Source organism: Cololabis saira, chromosome 13 (assembly GCF_033807715.1).
Source record: "Cololabis saira isolate AMF1-May2022 chromosome 13, fColSai1.1, whole genome shotgun sequence".
Lineage (NCBI taxonomy): Eukaryota > Metazoa > Chordata > Actinopteri > Beloniformes > Belonidae > Cololabis > Cololabis saira.
This window is the reverse complement of record NC_084599.1, coordinates 47,191,045-47,204,954: the sequence shown is the minus strand read 5'-3', so window position 1 is coordinate 47,204,954 and position 13,910 is coordinate 47,191,045. Positions and strand designations below refer to the sequence as shown.

General features: G+C 44.0%; 1 protein-coding gene across 1 annotated transcript in view; it reads left to right on the top strand.

Moving 5' to 3' along the window:
* The window catches only part of LOC133458730 (phosphatase and actin regulator 1-like), an 80,253-nt gene that overhangs the window by 25,118 nt on the left and 41,225 nt on the right, over positions 1 to 13,910 (top strand). The window contains exons 2-5 of the mRNA XM_061738932.1: positions 5,517 to 5,681; positions 8,265 to 8,345; positions 11,226 to 11,303; positions 12,306 to 12,491. Coding sequence (XP_061594916.1) covers positions 5,517 to 5,681; positions 8,265 to 8,345; positions 11,226 to 11,303; positions 12,306 to 12,491 — 510 coding nt within the window. The remainder of the gene's footprint in view (positions 1 to 5,516; positions 5,682 to 8,264; positions 8,346 to 11,225; positions 11,304 to 12,305; positions 12,492 to 13,910) is intronic.

Sequence of the window (13,910 nt, the reverse complement as noted above, 5' to 3'; positions counted from 1 at the left end):
CGTAAGAAGCTGCAGCTGGAAATACCTGTTTATGGAGTCTAAGATCTGGTAAACCTGAATACTCGATTCACGGCTGTGAATGGGTGAACAGGAAAACGGCTAAATCGCTTTGCAGAACCTATAAGTGACTGAACTAGAGAAATAAACTATATGAGCGCAATCCCTCACTTTTCAAAATAAAGTGGAATCTTATTCTGGTGTAAGTGGGAACTTTCTCTCCACAGTTAAACAAACGTCCACATCTCTTTTATCCGGCGTATGTGACGGCGGTTTTGGTGATTTCCACCTCAGTAGAATAAAACGTCGAGCCAATAAAGTCACAAACGCATCAGATCTGCTGGAAGTTTCAGCAAAGACAGTTAAAGAGACGCCAAATAAAGCAGTAATGAGATAATCAGCTCAACGACTGTCCCAGTTTCCTCCGTCAAAGTCTGAAAAACTGCAGTCCAATCGTTATTCAGGGACGAACCAGAACACATGCAGATGATTGGCTGGTGTTGGAGGATCAACACCATCATAAACCTCACAAAGTCTAACTTTGGTCCCACATTTAGCTGCTTTGTATATTTTGAACCCGGGGCCGTCATATATTATAATAATAAAGTTGTGTTTTCGGGGGGATTTCCATCCATCTGCCCTTTAGAAAAAAATATCCATTTGATTTTTTTCCCACAGCGATTGAACTGGATGATCCTGAACGTTTTAGTAGTAATTAGTAATTATGTAATTACTACTTCTGCAGCGTGTCCGTGTGGGTGACGGGTTTGGGTTTAGAGCTAAACCCTCGTGGTTTCTGTTATCGGCTCCAGATGAGAATGTGGTTTACGGTCGGGAGACGCAAGTGGACGAAACAGTAAGAAATGAGATCATTTCTGAGATAATTTACTTAGAAATGATCTCATTCTGCTGGTTCTGTGTGTGTCAGACATTACACGTTAATAATAATAAACTTTATTTCTATAGCACCTTCATATGTCAAGAACAATGAGAAATAGAGAAACAATAACAGCAAATAAAACAAAAAAAACTATTATTTAAGTGCAGTGATATAATATATATATATATATATATATATATATATATATATATATATATATATATATATATATATATATATATATATACATACATATATATATATATATATATATATATATATATATATATATATATATATATATATATATATATATATATATATATATATATATATATATATATATATATATATATATATATATATATATATATATATATATATATATATATATATATATATATATATATGTATGTATATATATATATATATATATATATATATATATATATATATATATATATATATATATATATATATATATATATATATATATATATATATATATATATATATATATGTGTGTATATATATATATATATATATATATATATATATATATATATATATATATATATATATATATATATATATATATATATATATATATATATATATATATATATATGTACATAACTCTGACAAAATTCAGTTCCAAATTCCTCCACAGAACTACTACTAAGATCGGATAAAAGCAAAGGTAAAAATACTGCACTGAGTCGTAGGAGAATTAAAAATAAAAAGATAAAAATATCAACAAATAAGAGTACAAGATAAAAATGATCATATAAAAACATTTAAAAGTATAAAAGTATTGCAGACAATAAAAATCAATGATATATAGATAAAGGAAAGTGGCAACTAAGACTCGGTCTGTCACCCGGATATCTCACACTTAAATGCTTGAGTGAACAGAGAGGTTTTAAGTTTCTTTTGAAGATTTCTACCGACCCTAACCCTAACCCTGCTTTTGGGCCGTGTGTTGTTTCTAATACCCAGATGTGACGACCGCAGGTTCTTTCTGGAACATATTGGTTAGGATGATGGAGATGTAGCGGGTCCTTGTCCATTCAGGGCTTTTATGTAAAGATATAAGATAAGATAAGATAAGATAAGATAAGATAAGATAAGATAAGATAAGATATATGATAAGATATAAGATTTATGTAAGAACCAGGACCTTAAAGTCGACGTTAGACCTAAATCCCAGCAGGTTTCTGGGCCGTGCAGCCGAGACATCCGTGTGGTTTCACTTCACTTTATCTTTGGTCATGACATCACAAGAAAAGAATAAAAATAAGACAAACATCAAAATAGCTTTTACAAAATGAAAACTTAAATAAAACAAAAAATGACAACAAGGAAACAAATACACTGTTCAAAGAAAACATTACAAAAAGTTTCCAATATACAAATAACGTCCAGATCGAAAAAGTTGTAGCTGAAGCAAAACTTAATTTACCCTCAAAAAGATTATTTAAAGTAATGAAATAAAAGCAAGAGGTCAGAGATAAGTACGATTACGACTAAAACAAAGATTCCTGGAACCTCGAGAAATAAGAAAAAAAAGAAAAAAGGTGCAGTTACATGTTTCCTTCATCATGAATAATCAAATAAATGATTAACAAACCAACATCACCGCTCGTTACTGAGATAGAGAATCATCGTCTTTTCAATGTTGTTTTAAATAAAGTTAAGTTTCTACATGATTTCAAATCTCCAACTTATTCCATTATTGCTGCCGCTGTAGTTTGTTCTGATTGTTCTCAGTTTGTTCTGATTGTTGTTGGTTTGTTCTGATTGTTCTCAGTTTGGTTCTGATTGTTCTCAGTTTGGTTCTGATTGTTCTCAGTTTGTTCTGATTGTTCTCAGTTTGGTTCTGATTGTTCTCAGTTTGGTTCTGATTGTTCTCAGTTTGTTCTGATTGTTCTGTTTGGTTCTGATTGTTGTTGGTTCTGATTGTTCTCAGTTTGTTCTGATTGTTGTTGGTTCTGATTGTTCTCAGTTTGGTTCTGATTGTTCTCAGTTTGTTCTGATTGTTCTCAGTTTGGTTCTGATTGTTCTCAGTTTGGTTCTGATTGTTCTCAGTTTGTTCTGATTGTTCTCAGTTTGGTTCTGATTGTTCTCAGTTTGGTTCTGATTGTTCTGTTTGGTTCTGATTGTTGTTGGTTCTGATTGTTCTCAGTTTGGTTCTGATTGTTGTTGGTTCTGATTGTTGTTGGTTCTGATTGTTGTTGGTTCTGATTGTTTGGTTCTGATTGTTGATTTCCTGTGTTTCTCTTTGTCTTTAATGAAACATGTTTTGGATCCAACAGCAGGTTCTGGTTGATTTTGAACATAAACTTTGCAGTTTTTAATCCACCAGTTCATTGAATTTGAGCTCGTTTGTGTCTATAAATAATTATAAATAATTATAGACACAAACGAGCTCAAATTCACTGAGTTCAGATTCTTCACATAAACGTCACATAAACGCTGGCTGCTGCTTCACTAACCATCATTCAACAAACAAGACCAGACATACAATAATTCCTCTTCAGAAAAAAAACAACCAGCCTCGTAAATCATGACTTTTTATACAGTAAGTTCAAAGTACAAAAGGCAGGAATAAACGAGCCAAGTGAGAGACAAAAACATTTACAGTCAGATGTGTCTGTGGCCAAATGAGTTGGTATTAACATATGAGTCAGTCAGGAACTTCATCATATGGAGTTGGTATTAACATATCAGTCAGTCAGGAACTTCATCATATGGAGTTGGTATTAACATATCAGTCAGTCAGGAACTTCATCATATGGAGTTGGTATTAACATATCAGTCAGTCAGGAACTTCATCATATGGAGTTGGTATTAACATATCAGTCAGTCAGGAACTTCGTCATATGGAGTTGGTATTAACATATCAGTCAGTCAGGAACTTCATCATATGGAGTTGGTATTAACATATGAGTCAGTCAGGAACTTCATCATATGGAGTTGGTATTAACATATCAGTCAGTCAGGAACTTCATCATATGGAGTTGGTATTAACATATCAGTCAGTCAGGAACTTCATCATATGGAGTTGGTATTAACATATCAGTCAGTCAGGAACTTCGTCATATGGAGTTGGTATTAACACATCAGCGTTGAGGACAGTTCCGAGGTGTCGGCCCTGCAGGGGGAGGAAGCTGGAGATTCACGTCAGCCACGGTGTCACAATGTCTCATCAATTCACAATTTTGTTTTCTTGTTTTTGTTGAGTGACAGTGCAGTACATAATTTTAGTGGTAGTTTGAGTGATACATATTTTGCAAGTGAACCTTAGACATGTGATCAGAAGCCAAATAACAGTTAGGAATCCAAACCCAAGCAAAGCAAATCCTAACTGTTCTTTAAACCAGTCAAACAAACCAGTGGTGACAGGGGTATGTAATGTTTAGGCACACAGTTTGATGTTCCTAGGTGAATGGTTAAGTTTATCACAGTATAATTGTCTCGTTTGGGGGGGTTTGTGACAGGTGCAGTGCTCATAAGAGGAATGGAAGTTCAAAATGTAACAGATGTCACATGAAGTAATAGATAGGTCTCATTTGTGGTATTTGTAGGTTTCTCTGTCTGGTTCCTGTGACAGATGTGAGTGTCTCGGTGTGTACAATGCATCTGCTTCTGGGCCTCTGCGTCCTGCGCTGCTCCTCTGCTCCTCTGCCAGCCGTGGATGTCTCAGGTGTTGGGGTGCGTCTATTTCTGGGCTTTCCTAGCCTGCGTTGTTCCTTTCAATGGCTCTGATGGTGGTGAGGACGAGGACCCACAGGAAGAAGAGGGAATCAGCTGCTTTCCGGTGCATGGTGGAGGAGTTGTTTTCTTGCAGTGGGATGGTTGGATCCAGGTTAGACGCCCCTCACACTTGACTGCAGTGTTGGTGGTAACCAGGACGGGTTGAGGTTTGGACCAGGGAGGTTTTCTCTGACCCAAACCAGTCCCCGGGTTGGAGGTTATGGCATGGTTTGCCACTAGGAAGAGACTGGACAGCTTTTACTTTTCTGTGGATTGACTGAACGGCAGAGGTTAGAGCAGAGCAGAATGATATCATGGATTCATCCATGGCATGGCGGTCCATCTTCTTCGTACATAGAACTGAATTGCTTGGTATAGTCATGGGTCTACCCGTAATCCTTTCATGAGGCGTGAGTTTGTGCTTCCTAATGGGTGTTGACCTCATCCACATTAGGACCAAAGGCAACAACATTGTCCATTTAAGTCCACTTTAAAAAAAAACATATCTACACATACAAGAACATTTTCATATCCCTCACATTTTGGTATATGAATAAAATCTATTTGCAGAGCTTCAAAAGGTCCCGGTGGGGGGATGTGTTGATAATGTTCAATATTTTTTTGCATAGGATGTAAATCTTGGAGCTTATGAGTCTTTCAACACTATCTGACACATTCCCCCTTTGCTCACATGTGATCAGCTATGAAACATACATGCTAGTCACGGGTACAAGGATGTGGGTGTCACAACGCGGCCGTCGTTGCTGACCCACACATCATTTACAGTTTTTGACTGGGTTCTGGTTCTGGTTCTGTTCCAGCGGAGCAGGTGGAGCGGCTCCAGGTTCTGTTGGGTTCTGACTGGGTTCTGGTTCTGTTCCAGCGGAGGAGGTGGAGCGGCTAACGGGCCTGCGGTCCGACTCTCTGGTTCCGGGGACCCTCACCCCGCCCATCCGGCGCCGGAGCCGGTTCTCCACCCTGGGCCGTCTGTTCCGGCCCTGGAAGTGGAGGAAGAAGAAGAGTGACAAGTTCCAGCAGACGTCGGCCGGTGAGACCTCCGTCACCTCCATCAACTGCATCACCCCCAACACACCTCCATCACCTCCATCAGACCCCCATCACCCCCCCCCCCTAATGGCAGACCTCCACCGGGGAGACCTCCACCCCCGCCATCACCCCCCCTATTTCAGGATTTCTAGGTGTAGCCAGGATTTCTAGGGAACGATGGAGCGTGAGATTGACAGACGGATCGGTGCAGCGTCCGCAGTTATGTGCAGGGCGACTGGACGCTCCCTTAGAGATGAGTTTCCTCCCTTAGAGATGAGTTTCCTCCCTTAGAGATGAGTTTCCTCCCTTAGAGATGAGTTTCCTCCCTTAGAGATGAGTTTCCTCCCTTAGAGAGGAGTTTCCTCCTTAGAGAGGAGTTTCCTCCCTTAGAGATGAGTTTCCTCCCTTAGAGATGAGTTTCCTCTCTTAGAGATGAGTTTCCTCCCTTAGAGATGAGTTTCCTCCCTTAGAGATGAGTTTCCTCCCTTAGAGATGAGTTTCCTCCCTTAGAGATGAGTTTCCTCCCTTAGAGAGGAGTTTCCTCCTTAGAGATGAGTTTCCTCCCTTAGAGAAGAGTTTCCTCCCTTAGAGATGAGTTTCCTCCCTTAGAGATGAGTTTCCTCCCTTAGAGATGAGTTTCCTCTCTTAGAGATGAGTTTCCTCCCTTAGAGATGAGTTTCCTCCCTTAGAGATGAGTTTCCTCCCTTAGAGATGAGTTTCCTCCCTTAGAGATGAGTTTCCTCCTTAGAGATGAGTTTCCTCCTTAGAGATGAGTTTCCTCCCTTAGAGATGAGTTTCCTCCCTTAGAGATGAGTTTCCTCCCTTAGAGATGAGTTTCCTCCCTTAGAGATGAGTTTCCTCCTTAGAGATGAGTTTCCTCCCTTAGAGATGAGTTTCCTCCCTCCCTTAGAGATGAGTTTCCTCCCTTAGAGAAGAGTTTCCTCCCTCCCTTAGAGAAGAGTTTCCTCCCTTAGAGATGAGTTTCCTCCCTCCCTTAGAGATGAGTTTCCTCCCTTAGAGATGAGTTTCCTCCCTTAGAGATGAGTTTCCTCCCTTAGAGATGAGTTTCCTCCCTTAGAGATGAGTTTCCTCCCTTAGAGAGGAGTTTCCTCCCTTAGAGATGAGTTTCCTCCCTTAGAGAGGAGTTTCCTCCCTTAGAGATGAGTTTCCTCCTTAGAGATGAGTTTCCTCCCTTAGAGAAGAGTTTCCTCCTTAGAGATGAGTTTCCTCCCTTAGAGATGAGTTTCCTCCCTTTAGAGATGAGTTTCCTCCCTTAGAGAAGAGTTTCCTCCCTTAGAGAGGAGTTTCCTCCCTTAGAGATGAGTTTCCTCCCTTAGAGATGAGTTTCCTCCCTAAGAGATGAGTTTCCTCCCTTAGAGATGAGTTTCCTCCCTTAGAGATGAGTTTCCTTAGAGATGAGTTTCCTCCCTTAGAGATGAGTTTCCTCCCTTAGAGAAGAGTTTCCTCCTTAGAGATGAGTTTCCTCCCTTAGAGATGAGTTTCCTCCCTTTAGAGATGAGTTTCCTCCCTTAGAGAAGAGTTTCCTCCCTTAGAGAGGACTTTCCTCCCTTAGAGATGAGTTTCCTCCCTTAGAGATGAGTTTCCTCCTTAGAGATGAGTTTCCTCCCTTAGAGATGAGGTTCCTCCCTTAGAGATGAGTTTCCTCCTTAGAGATGAGTTTCCTCCCTTTAGAGATGAGTTTCCTCCCTTAGAGATGAGTTTCCTCCCTTAGAGAGGAGTTTCCTCCTTAGAGATGAGTTTCCTCCCTTAGAGATGAGTTTCCTCCCTTAGAGAGGAGTTTCCTCCCTTAGAGATGAGTTTCCTTAGAGAGGAGTTTCCTCCTTAGAGATGAGTTTCCTCCCTTAGAGAGGAGTTTCCTCCCTTAGAGATGAGTTTCCTCCCTTTAGAGATGAGTTTCCTCCCTTAGAGATGAGTTTCCTCCCTTAGAGAGGAGTTTCCTCCTTAGAGATGAGTTTCCTCCCTTAGAGATGAGTTTCCTCCCTTAGAGAAGAGTTTCCTCCCTTAGAGATGAGTTTCCTCCTTAGAGATGAGTTTCCTCCTTAGAGATGAGTTTCCTCCCTTAGAGATGAGTTTCCTCCCTTTAGAGATGAGTTTCCTCCCTTAAAGATGAGTTTCCTCCCTTAGAGATAGGGTGAGGAGTTCGGTCACCCGGGAGGAGCTCGGAGTCGAGCCGCTGCTCCTTCACATTGAGAGGAGTCAGCTGAGGTGGCTTGGGCATCTGTACCGGATACTCCTGGATTGCATGTCCCTCCTCCCTAGGGAGGTGTTCTAGGCATGTCCCTCCTCCCTAGGGAGGTGTTCCAGGCATGTCCCTCCAGAAGGAGACTCCAGACCTCCGTTAACCTGTCCTCCCCAGTCCTCCCAGTCCAGGGGGTTCTGGGGTCAACAGGTTAGATATACCTGTCCATCCGTCCACCCGTCCACTCGTCCATCCGTCCACCCGTCCACTCGTCCACCCGTCCACCCGTCCACCTGTCCACTTCACCTTTCTGACCGCTTCACCTTCATCCAACCTTCAGCTTCAGGTTGTTTCTGAAACACGTTTGTGTGTTTGTTGTTTCAGTTCTGGAGAGGAAGATGTCGACCCGCCAGAGCAGAGAAGAGCTGATCAAGAAGGGAGTCCTGAAGGAGGTCTACGAGAGAGGTGAGGGGGGTACCTATGGGGGATTTTTTGTGCCAAAATTAAATAAATAAATACATCATTAATTAATTAAAATGGGAATGAAATATATCATTGATTAATTAAATGTGTCATTAATTAATTAAAATTAGAATGAAATATGTCATTAATTAATTAACATACAATTAATTTTAAGTAAAAATATATATTTATTATTTCAGCATTTAATTAATTAATGACACATTTAATTCATGATTTCGTGTTGCTGAATCATGAAATGTAAATGTAAAACTGTCAGTTTCACTCGTCAAACTCAGTGGGCGGATTCCAAACACCTCATTGGTTCCCCTGCACATCAAGTCAAGGCTAATCGAATCCACATAATGGATTGTTGCAGGGCTTGTGAACCATACATCCATGTTGTGAACACATTACGATACACTAGGTGGCGCTATTCACCTCTACGTTGGTTTGGATACTCTACTCCAAAATTTTTACTCTACTCCAAAATTTTTACTCTACTCCAAAATGTTTACTCTACTCCAAAATGTTATTGGCAAACACTGAAACCTCGGCCCTCTAACCACAAATGTTGAAACAGCAAGGTTACAAAATGTCAAAATCCTGCCCAGAGCTGCTGAGAGAAGCAGCGAGTTTAATCTTAGAAGCTCTGAGCAGAACTCCTCCGGCTCCAGCGGCTCCGTCACAGCAGATACCTGCTGCTGCATTAGCAACTCTCTACAACACACAACTCTCTACAACACGCAACTCTCTACAACACGCTACTCTCTACATCACGCAACTCTCTACAACACGCAACTCTCTACAACACGCAACTCTCTACAACACGCAACTCTCTACAACACGCAACTCTCTACAACACGCAACTCTCTACAACACACAACTCTCTACAACACACAACTCTCTACAACACGCAACTCTCTACAACACGTTACTCTCTACAACACGCAACTCTCTACAACACGCAACTCTCTGCAACACACAGCTCTCTACAACACGCAACTCTCTACAACACACAACTCTCTACAACACGCAACTCTCTACAACACGCAACTCTCTACAACACACAACTCTCTACAACACGCAACTCTCTACAACACGTTACTCTCTACAACACGCAACTCTCTACAACACGCAACTCTCTGCAACACACAGCTCTCTACAACACGCAACTCTCTACAACACGCAACTCTCTACAACACGTTACTCTCTACAACACGCAACTCTCTACAACACGCAACTCTCTACAACACACAGCTCTCTACAACACGCAACTCTACAACACGCAACTCTCTACAACACGCAACTCTCTACAACACACAACTCTACAACACGCAACTCTCTACAACACACAACTCTCTACAACACACAGCTCTCTACAACACGCAACTCTACAACACGCAACTCTCTACAACACGCAACTCTCTACAACACGCAACTCTACAACACGCAACTCTCTACAACACGCAACTCTCTACAACACGCAACTCTCTACAACACGCAACTCTCTACAACACGCAACTCTCTACAACACACTACTCTCTACAACACACTACTCTCTACAACACGCAACTCTCTACAACACACAACTCTCTACAACACACTACTCTCTACAACACACTACTCTCTACAACACACAACTCTCTACAACACACAGCTCTCTACAACACACAACTCTCTACAACACACAACTCTCTACAACACGCAACTCTCTACAACACGCAACTCTCTACAACACGCAACTCTACAACACGCAACTCTCTACAACACGCAACTCTCTACAACACGCAACTCTACAACACGCAACTCTCTACAACACACAACTCTCTACAACACACTACTCTCTACAACACACTACTCTCTACAACACACAACTCTCTACAACACGCAACTCTCTACAACACGCAACTCTCTACAACACGCAACTCTACAACACGCAACTCTCTACAACACGCAACTCTCTACAACACGCAACTCTACAACACGCAACTCTCTACAACACACAACTCTCTACAACACACTACTCTCTACAACACACTACTCTCTACAACACACAACTCTCTACAACACACAGCTCTCTACAACACGCAACTCTCTACAACACGCAACTCTCTACAACACACAACTCTCTACAACACACAACTCTCTACAACACACAACTCTCTACAACACACAACTCTCTACAACACACAACTCTCTACAACACACTACTCTCTACAACACACAACTCTCTACAACACACAGCTCTCTACAACACGCAACTCTCTACAACACGCAACTCTCTACAACACGCTACTCTCTACAACACGCTACTCTCTACAACACGCTACTCACAGTTGTCACGTTTAGAAAGGCTTTTACCTCCAGTTTCAGACCAAAGCAGTGGATTCCACTAGATTTGCGTTAGCTCCGCCCACTGAGTTTGACGAGTGAAACTGACAGTTTTACATTTACATTTCATGATTCAGCAACACAAAATTAATTAAATGTGTCATTAATTAATTAAATGCAGTTTTACATTTCATGATTCACACGCAACACGAAATCATTAATTAAATGTGTCATTAATTAATTAAATGCTGAAATAATAAATATATATTTTTACTTAAAATGAATTGTATTTTAATTAATTAATGAAATATTTCATTCTAATTTTAATTAATTAATGACACATTTAATTAATTAATGATATATTTCATTCCCAATTTAATTAATTAATGATGTATTTATTTCTTTAATTCTGGCACAAAAAATCCTCCATAGGTACCCCGTAGTTTCAGTCCGTTACTGGAACTCCAGGACTCTAATCCTCTGATCCTCTAATCAGGATGTTCATCTCCGGGGAGGAGCATCAGTTTTGAAGTCTAGTGTGTTTGTCTGCAGACGGCCCCCCCGGCCCCCCCGGGCCCCCCCTGCAGGAGGAGGTGGACATGGAGGACAGTCCTGAGAGGACGGACGGAGGTAGGTAGACGTCCCGGGACCCCGGGACCCCCAACACTCAACACCAGAGACAACAATGGAAACTGTTGAGTATCAAAACCAGTTCAGAAGTCCGCTTGTGAGTAGTGAGTTTTATTCAGTAGCCGGCGGTGAGCAGACCTACACCGATCAGGTCTGAGTTGGTGTGCCGACCCAGAGAGATTTTACAACAGGGTTTTTATACAAGAAGTTCAATCAACAAAAGACAGGAATAAACAAGCCAAGTGAGAGACAAAAAGTCATTTACAGTCAGGTGTGATCTTTCAGTTTGGGACTACCCCCTGAGGAGTCAGGAAGTCCATATATGGTATCCTCCGTGGATCAAGTCCTGTCTCTGCAGGGGCTGGAAGTCAAACCACTTCCACTGTGCCATCTCCGCAGGGATTCAGGACGCCGGAACTTGCGTGACAATGTGTCTCGAGCACTGTATGAGACTGGAGTCACCTGTAAGTCCTCGTCCCTGCAGGGGTCTTCGGGAAGCTGGAACTTGCGTGACAATGGCTCTCAACAAAACCCAAACCGATGGGAAGTCGTTGTTGGTTCGGTGGGCGGAAATTTTGGTTTTAAAAAACTAGCGAGTGGAAGCCTGGATAAAAGCACAGTTGTGTTCACTGGAGCTCCTCCAGTTAGCCTCCGCTAGCACCTCAACGCCAAACATGTTGCAGCTAGCGTGTAGCAGCAAGCATGTTGCAGCTAGCATGTTGAAGCTAGCATGTTGCAGCTAGCCTGTTGCAGCTAGCATGTTGTAGCTAGCATAGATGACGCTCCTAGTTCGAGCAGGCAGTGTTTTTTTAATTTTACTAGACAAAAAAAATGTGTTTAAGACATAGAAAGTTTACAAAAAGTCCTGAAAAAGCTTGAATAAAGCTATATAGTTAACATATAGCTAATATATATGGCTATAGCTAACTTGAGTTTAAGTTTGTGCCCTGTGGAGGCGCCCCCCCCCCCCGTTAATGTCCCCTCCCTTGTTTCCTTCCTCAGGGTTCCTTCCTCTCCCAGGTGACGACGGCTGCCACCGAGACCCCGCCCACAGGTCCAGCCAGGCTCCGCCCACAAAGATGGCGGCCGACGGTGCCGAGCCCTTCCCCCCCTCCAGACCCACGCTACACAAGCAGCCTCCCGCCCCCCCGCCGAAACCCTCGGGCCGGCTGCCCCCCCACCTCACAGGTAACCCCGCCCCCTCAGGTAACCCCGCCCCCTCACAGGTAACCCCGCCCCCTCAGGTAACCCCGCCCCCTCACAGGTAATCCCGCCCCCTCACAGGTAACCCTGCCCCCTCACAGGTAACCCCGCCCCCTCACAGGTAACCCTGCCCCCTCACAGGTAACCCTGCCCCCTCACAGGTAACCCCGCCCCCTCAGGTAACCCCGCCCCCCTCGGGTAACCCCGCCCCCCTCGGGTAACCCCGCCCCCTCACAGGTAACCCCGCCCCCCAAAGGTAACCCCGCCCCCCAAAGGTAACCCCGCCCCCTCACAGGTAACCCCGCCCCCTCACAGGTAACCCCGCCCCCCAAAGGTAACCCCGCCCCCTCACAGGTAACCCCGCCCCCTCAGGTAACCCCGCCCCCTCACAGGTAACCCCGCCCCCTCAGGTAACCCCGCCCCCCACAGGTAACCCCGCCCCTCACAGGTAACCCCACACCCTCAGGTAACCCCGCCCCCTCACAGGTAACCCCGCCCCCTCAGGTAACCCCGCCCCTCACAGGTAACCCCGCCCCCTCAGGTAACCCCGCCCCCTCACAGGTAACCCCGCCCCCTAAGATAACCCCGCCCCTCACAGGTAACCCCGCCCCCTAAGATAACCCCGCCCCTCACAGGTAACCCCGCCCCCTAAGATAACCCCGCCCCTCACAGGTAACCCCGCACCCTCAGATAACCCCGCCCCCACAGGTAACCCCGCCCCCTCAGATAACCCCGCCCCCACAGGTAACCCCGCCCCCTCAGATAACCCCGCCCCCACAGGTAACCCCGCCCCCACAGGTAACCCCGCCCCCTCAGATAACCCCGCCCCCACAGGTAACCCCGCCCCCTCAGATAACCCCGCCCCCACAGGTAACCCCGCCCCCTCAGATAACCCCGCCCCCACAGGTAACCCCGCCCCCACAGGTAACCCCGCCCCCTCAGATAACCCCGCCCCCACAGGTAACCCCGCCCCCTCAGATAACCCCGCCCCCACAGATAACCCCGCCCCTTCTCAGGTAACCCCGCCCCCTCCCCTGGGGGAGCAAAGCCGTAAACTGGATGTGATTCTTGAACAGAATCTCAGGCTGGCGGCGTCTTTGAGCTCATTGGTAAGATGGATAAGACCTTGGAGAAGTTGGAAGCTCGGCTTGGCGGGAACTGATCACAAATTCGTCTGATTGGAGTCGCCATTGATGAACCAGAGACTGAAGGCAGACGGAAAATTACTGAGTCTGTCTGTTTTCAATATAATTGTTGATTCTATAATCTGACCTTGACAGGTTAGTCCAGTCACAATCTCCCTGGTGGAATGTAAACAAGGTGACTCTGCCCCCACTAACCCTCCCCTCTCAGGAACATCTGTGGACCTGTTTCAGAACTGACCGGGCCGTCTGATAACATCAA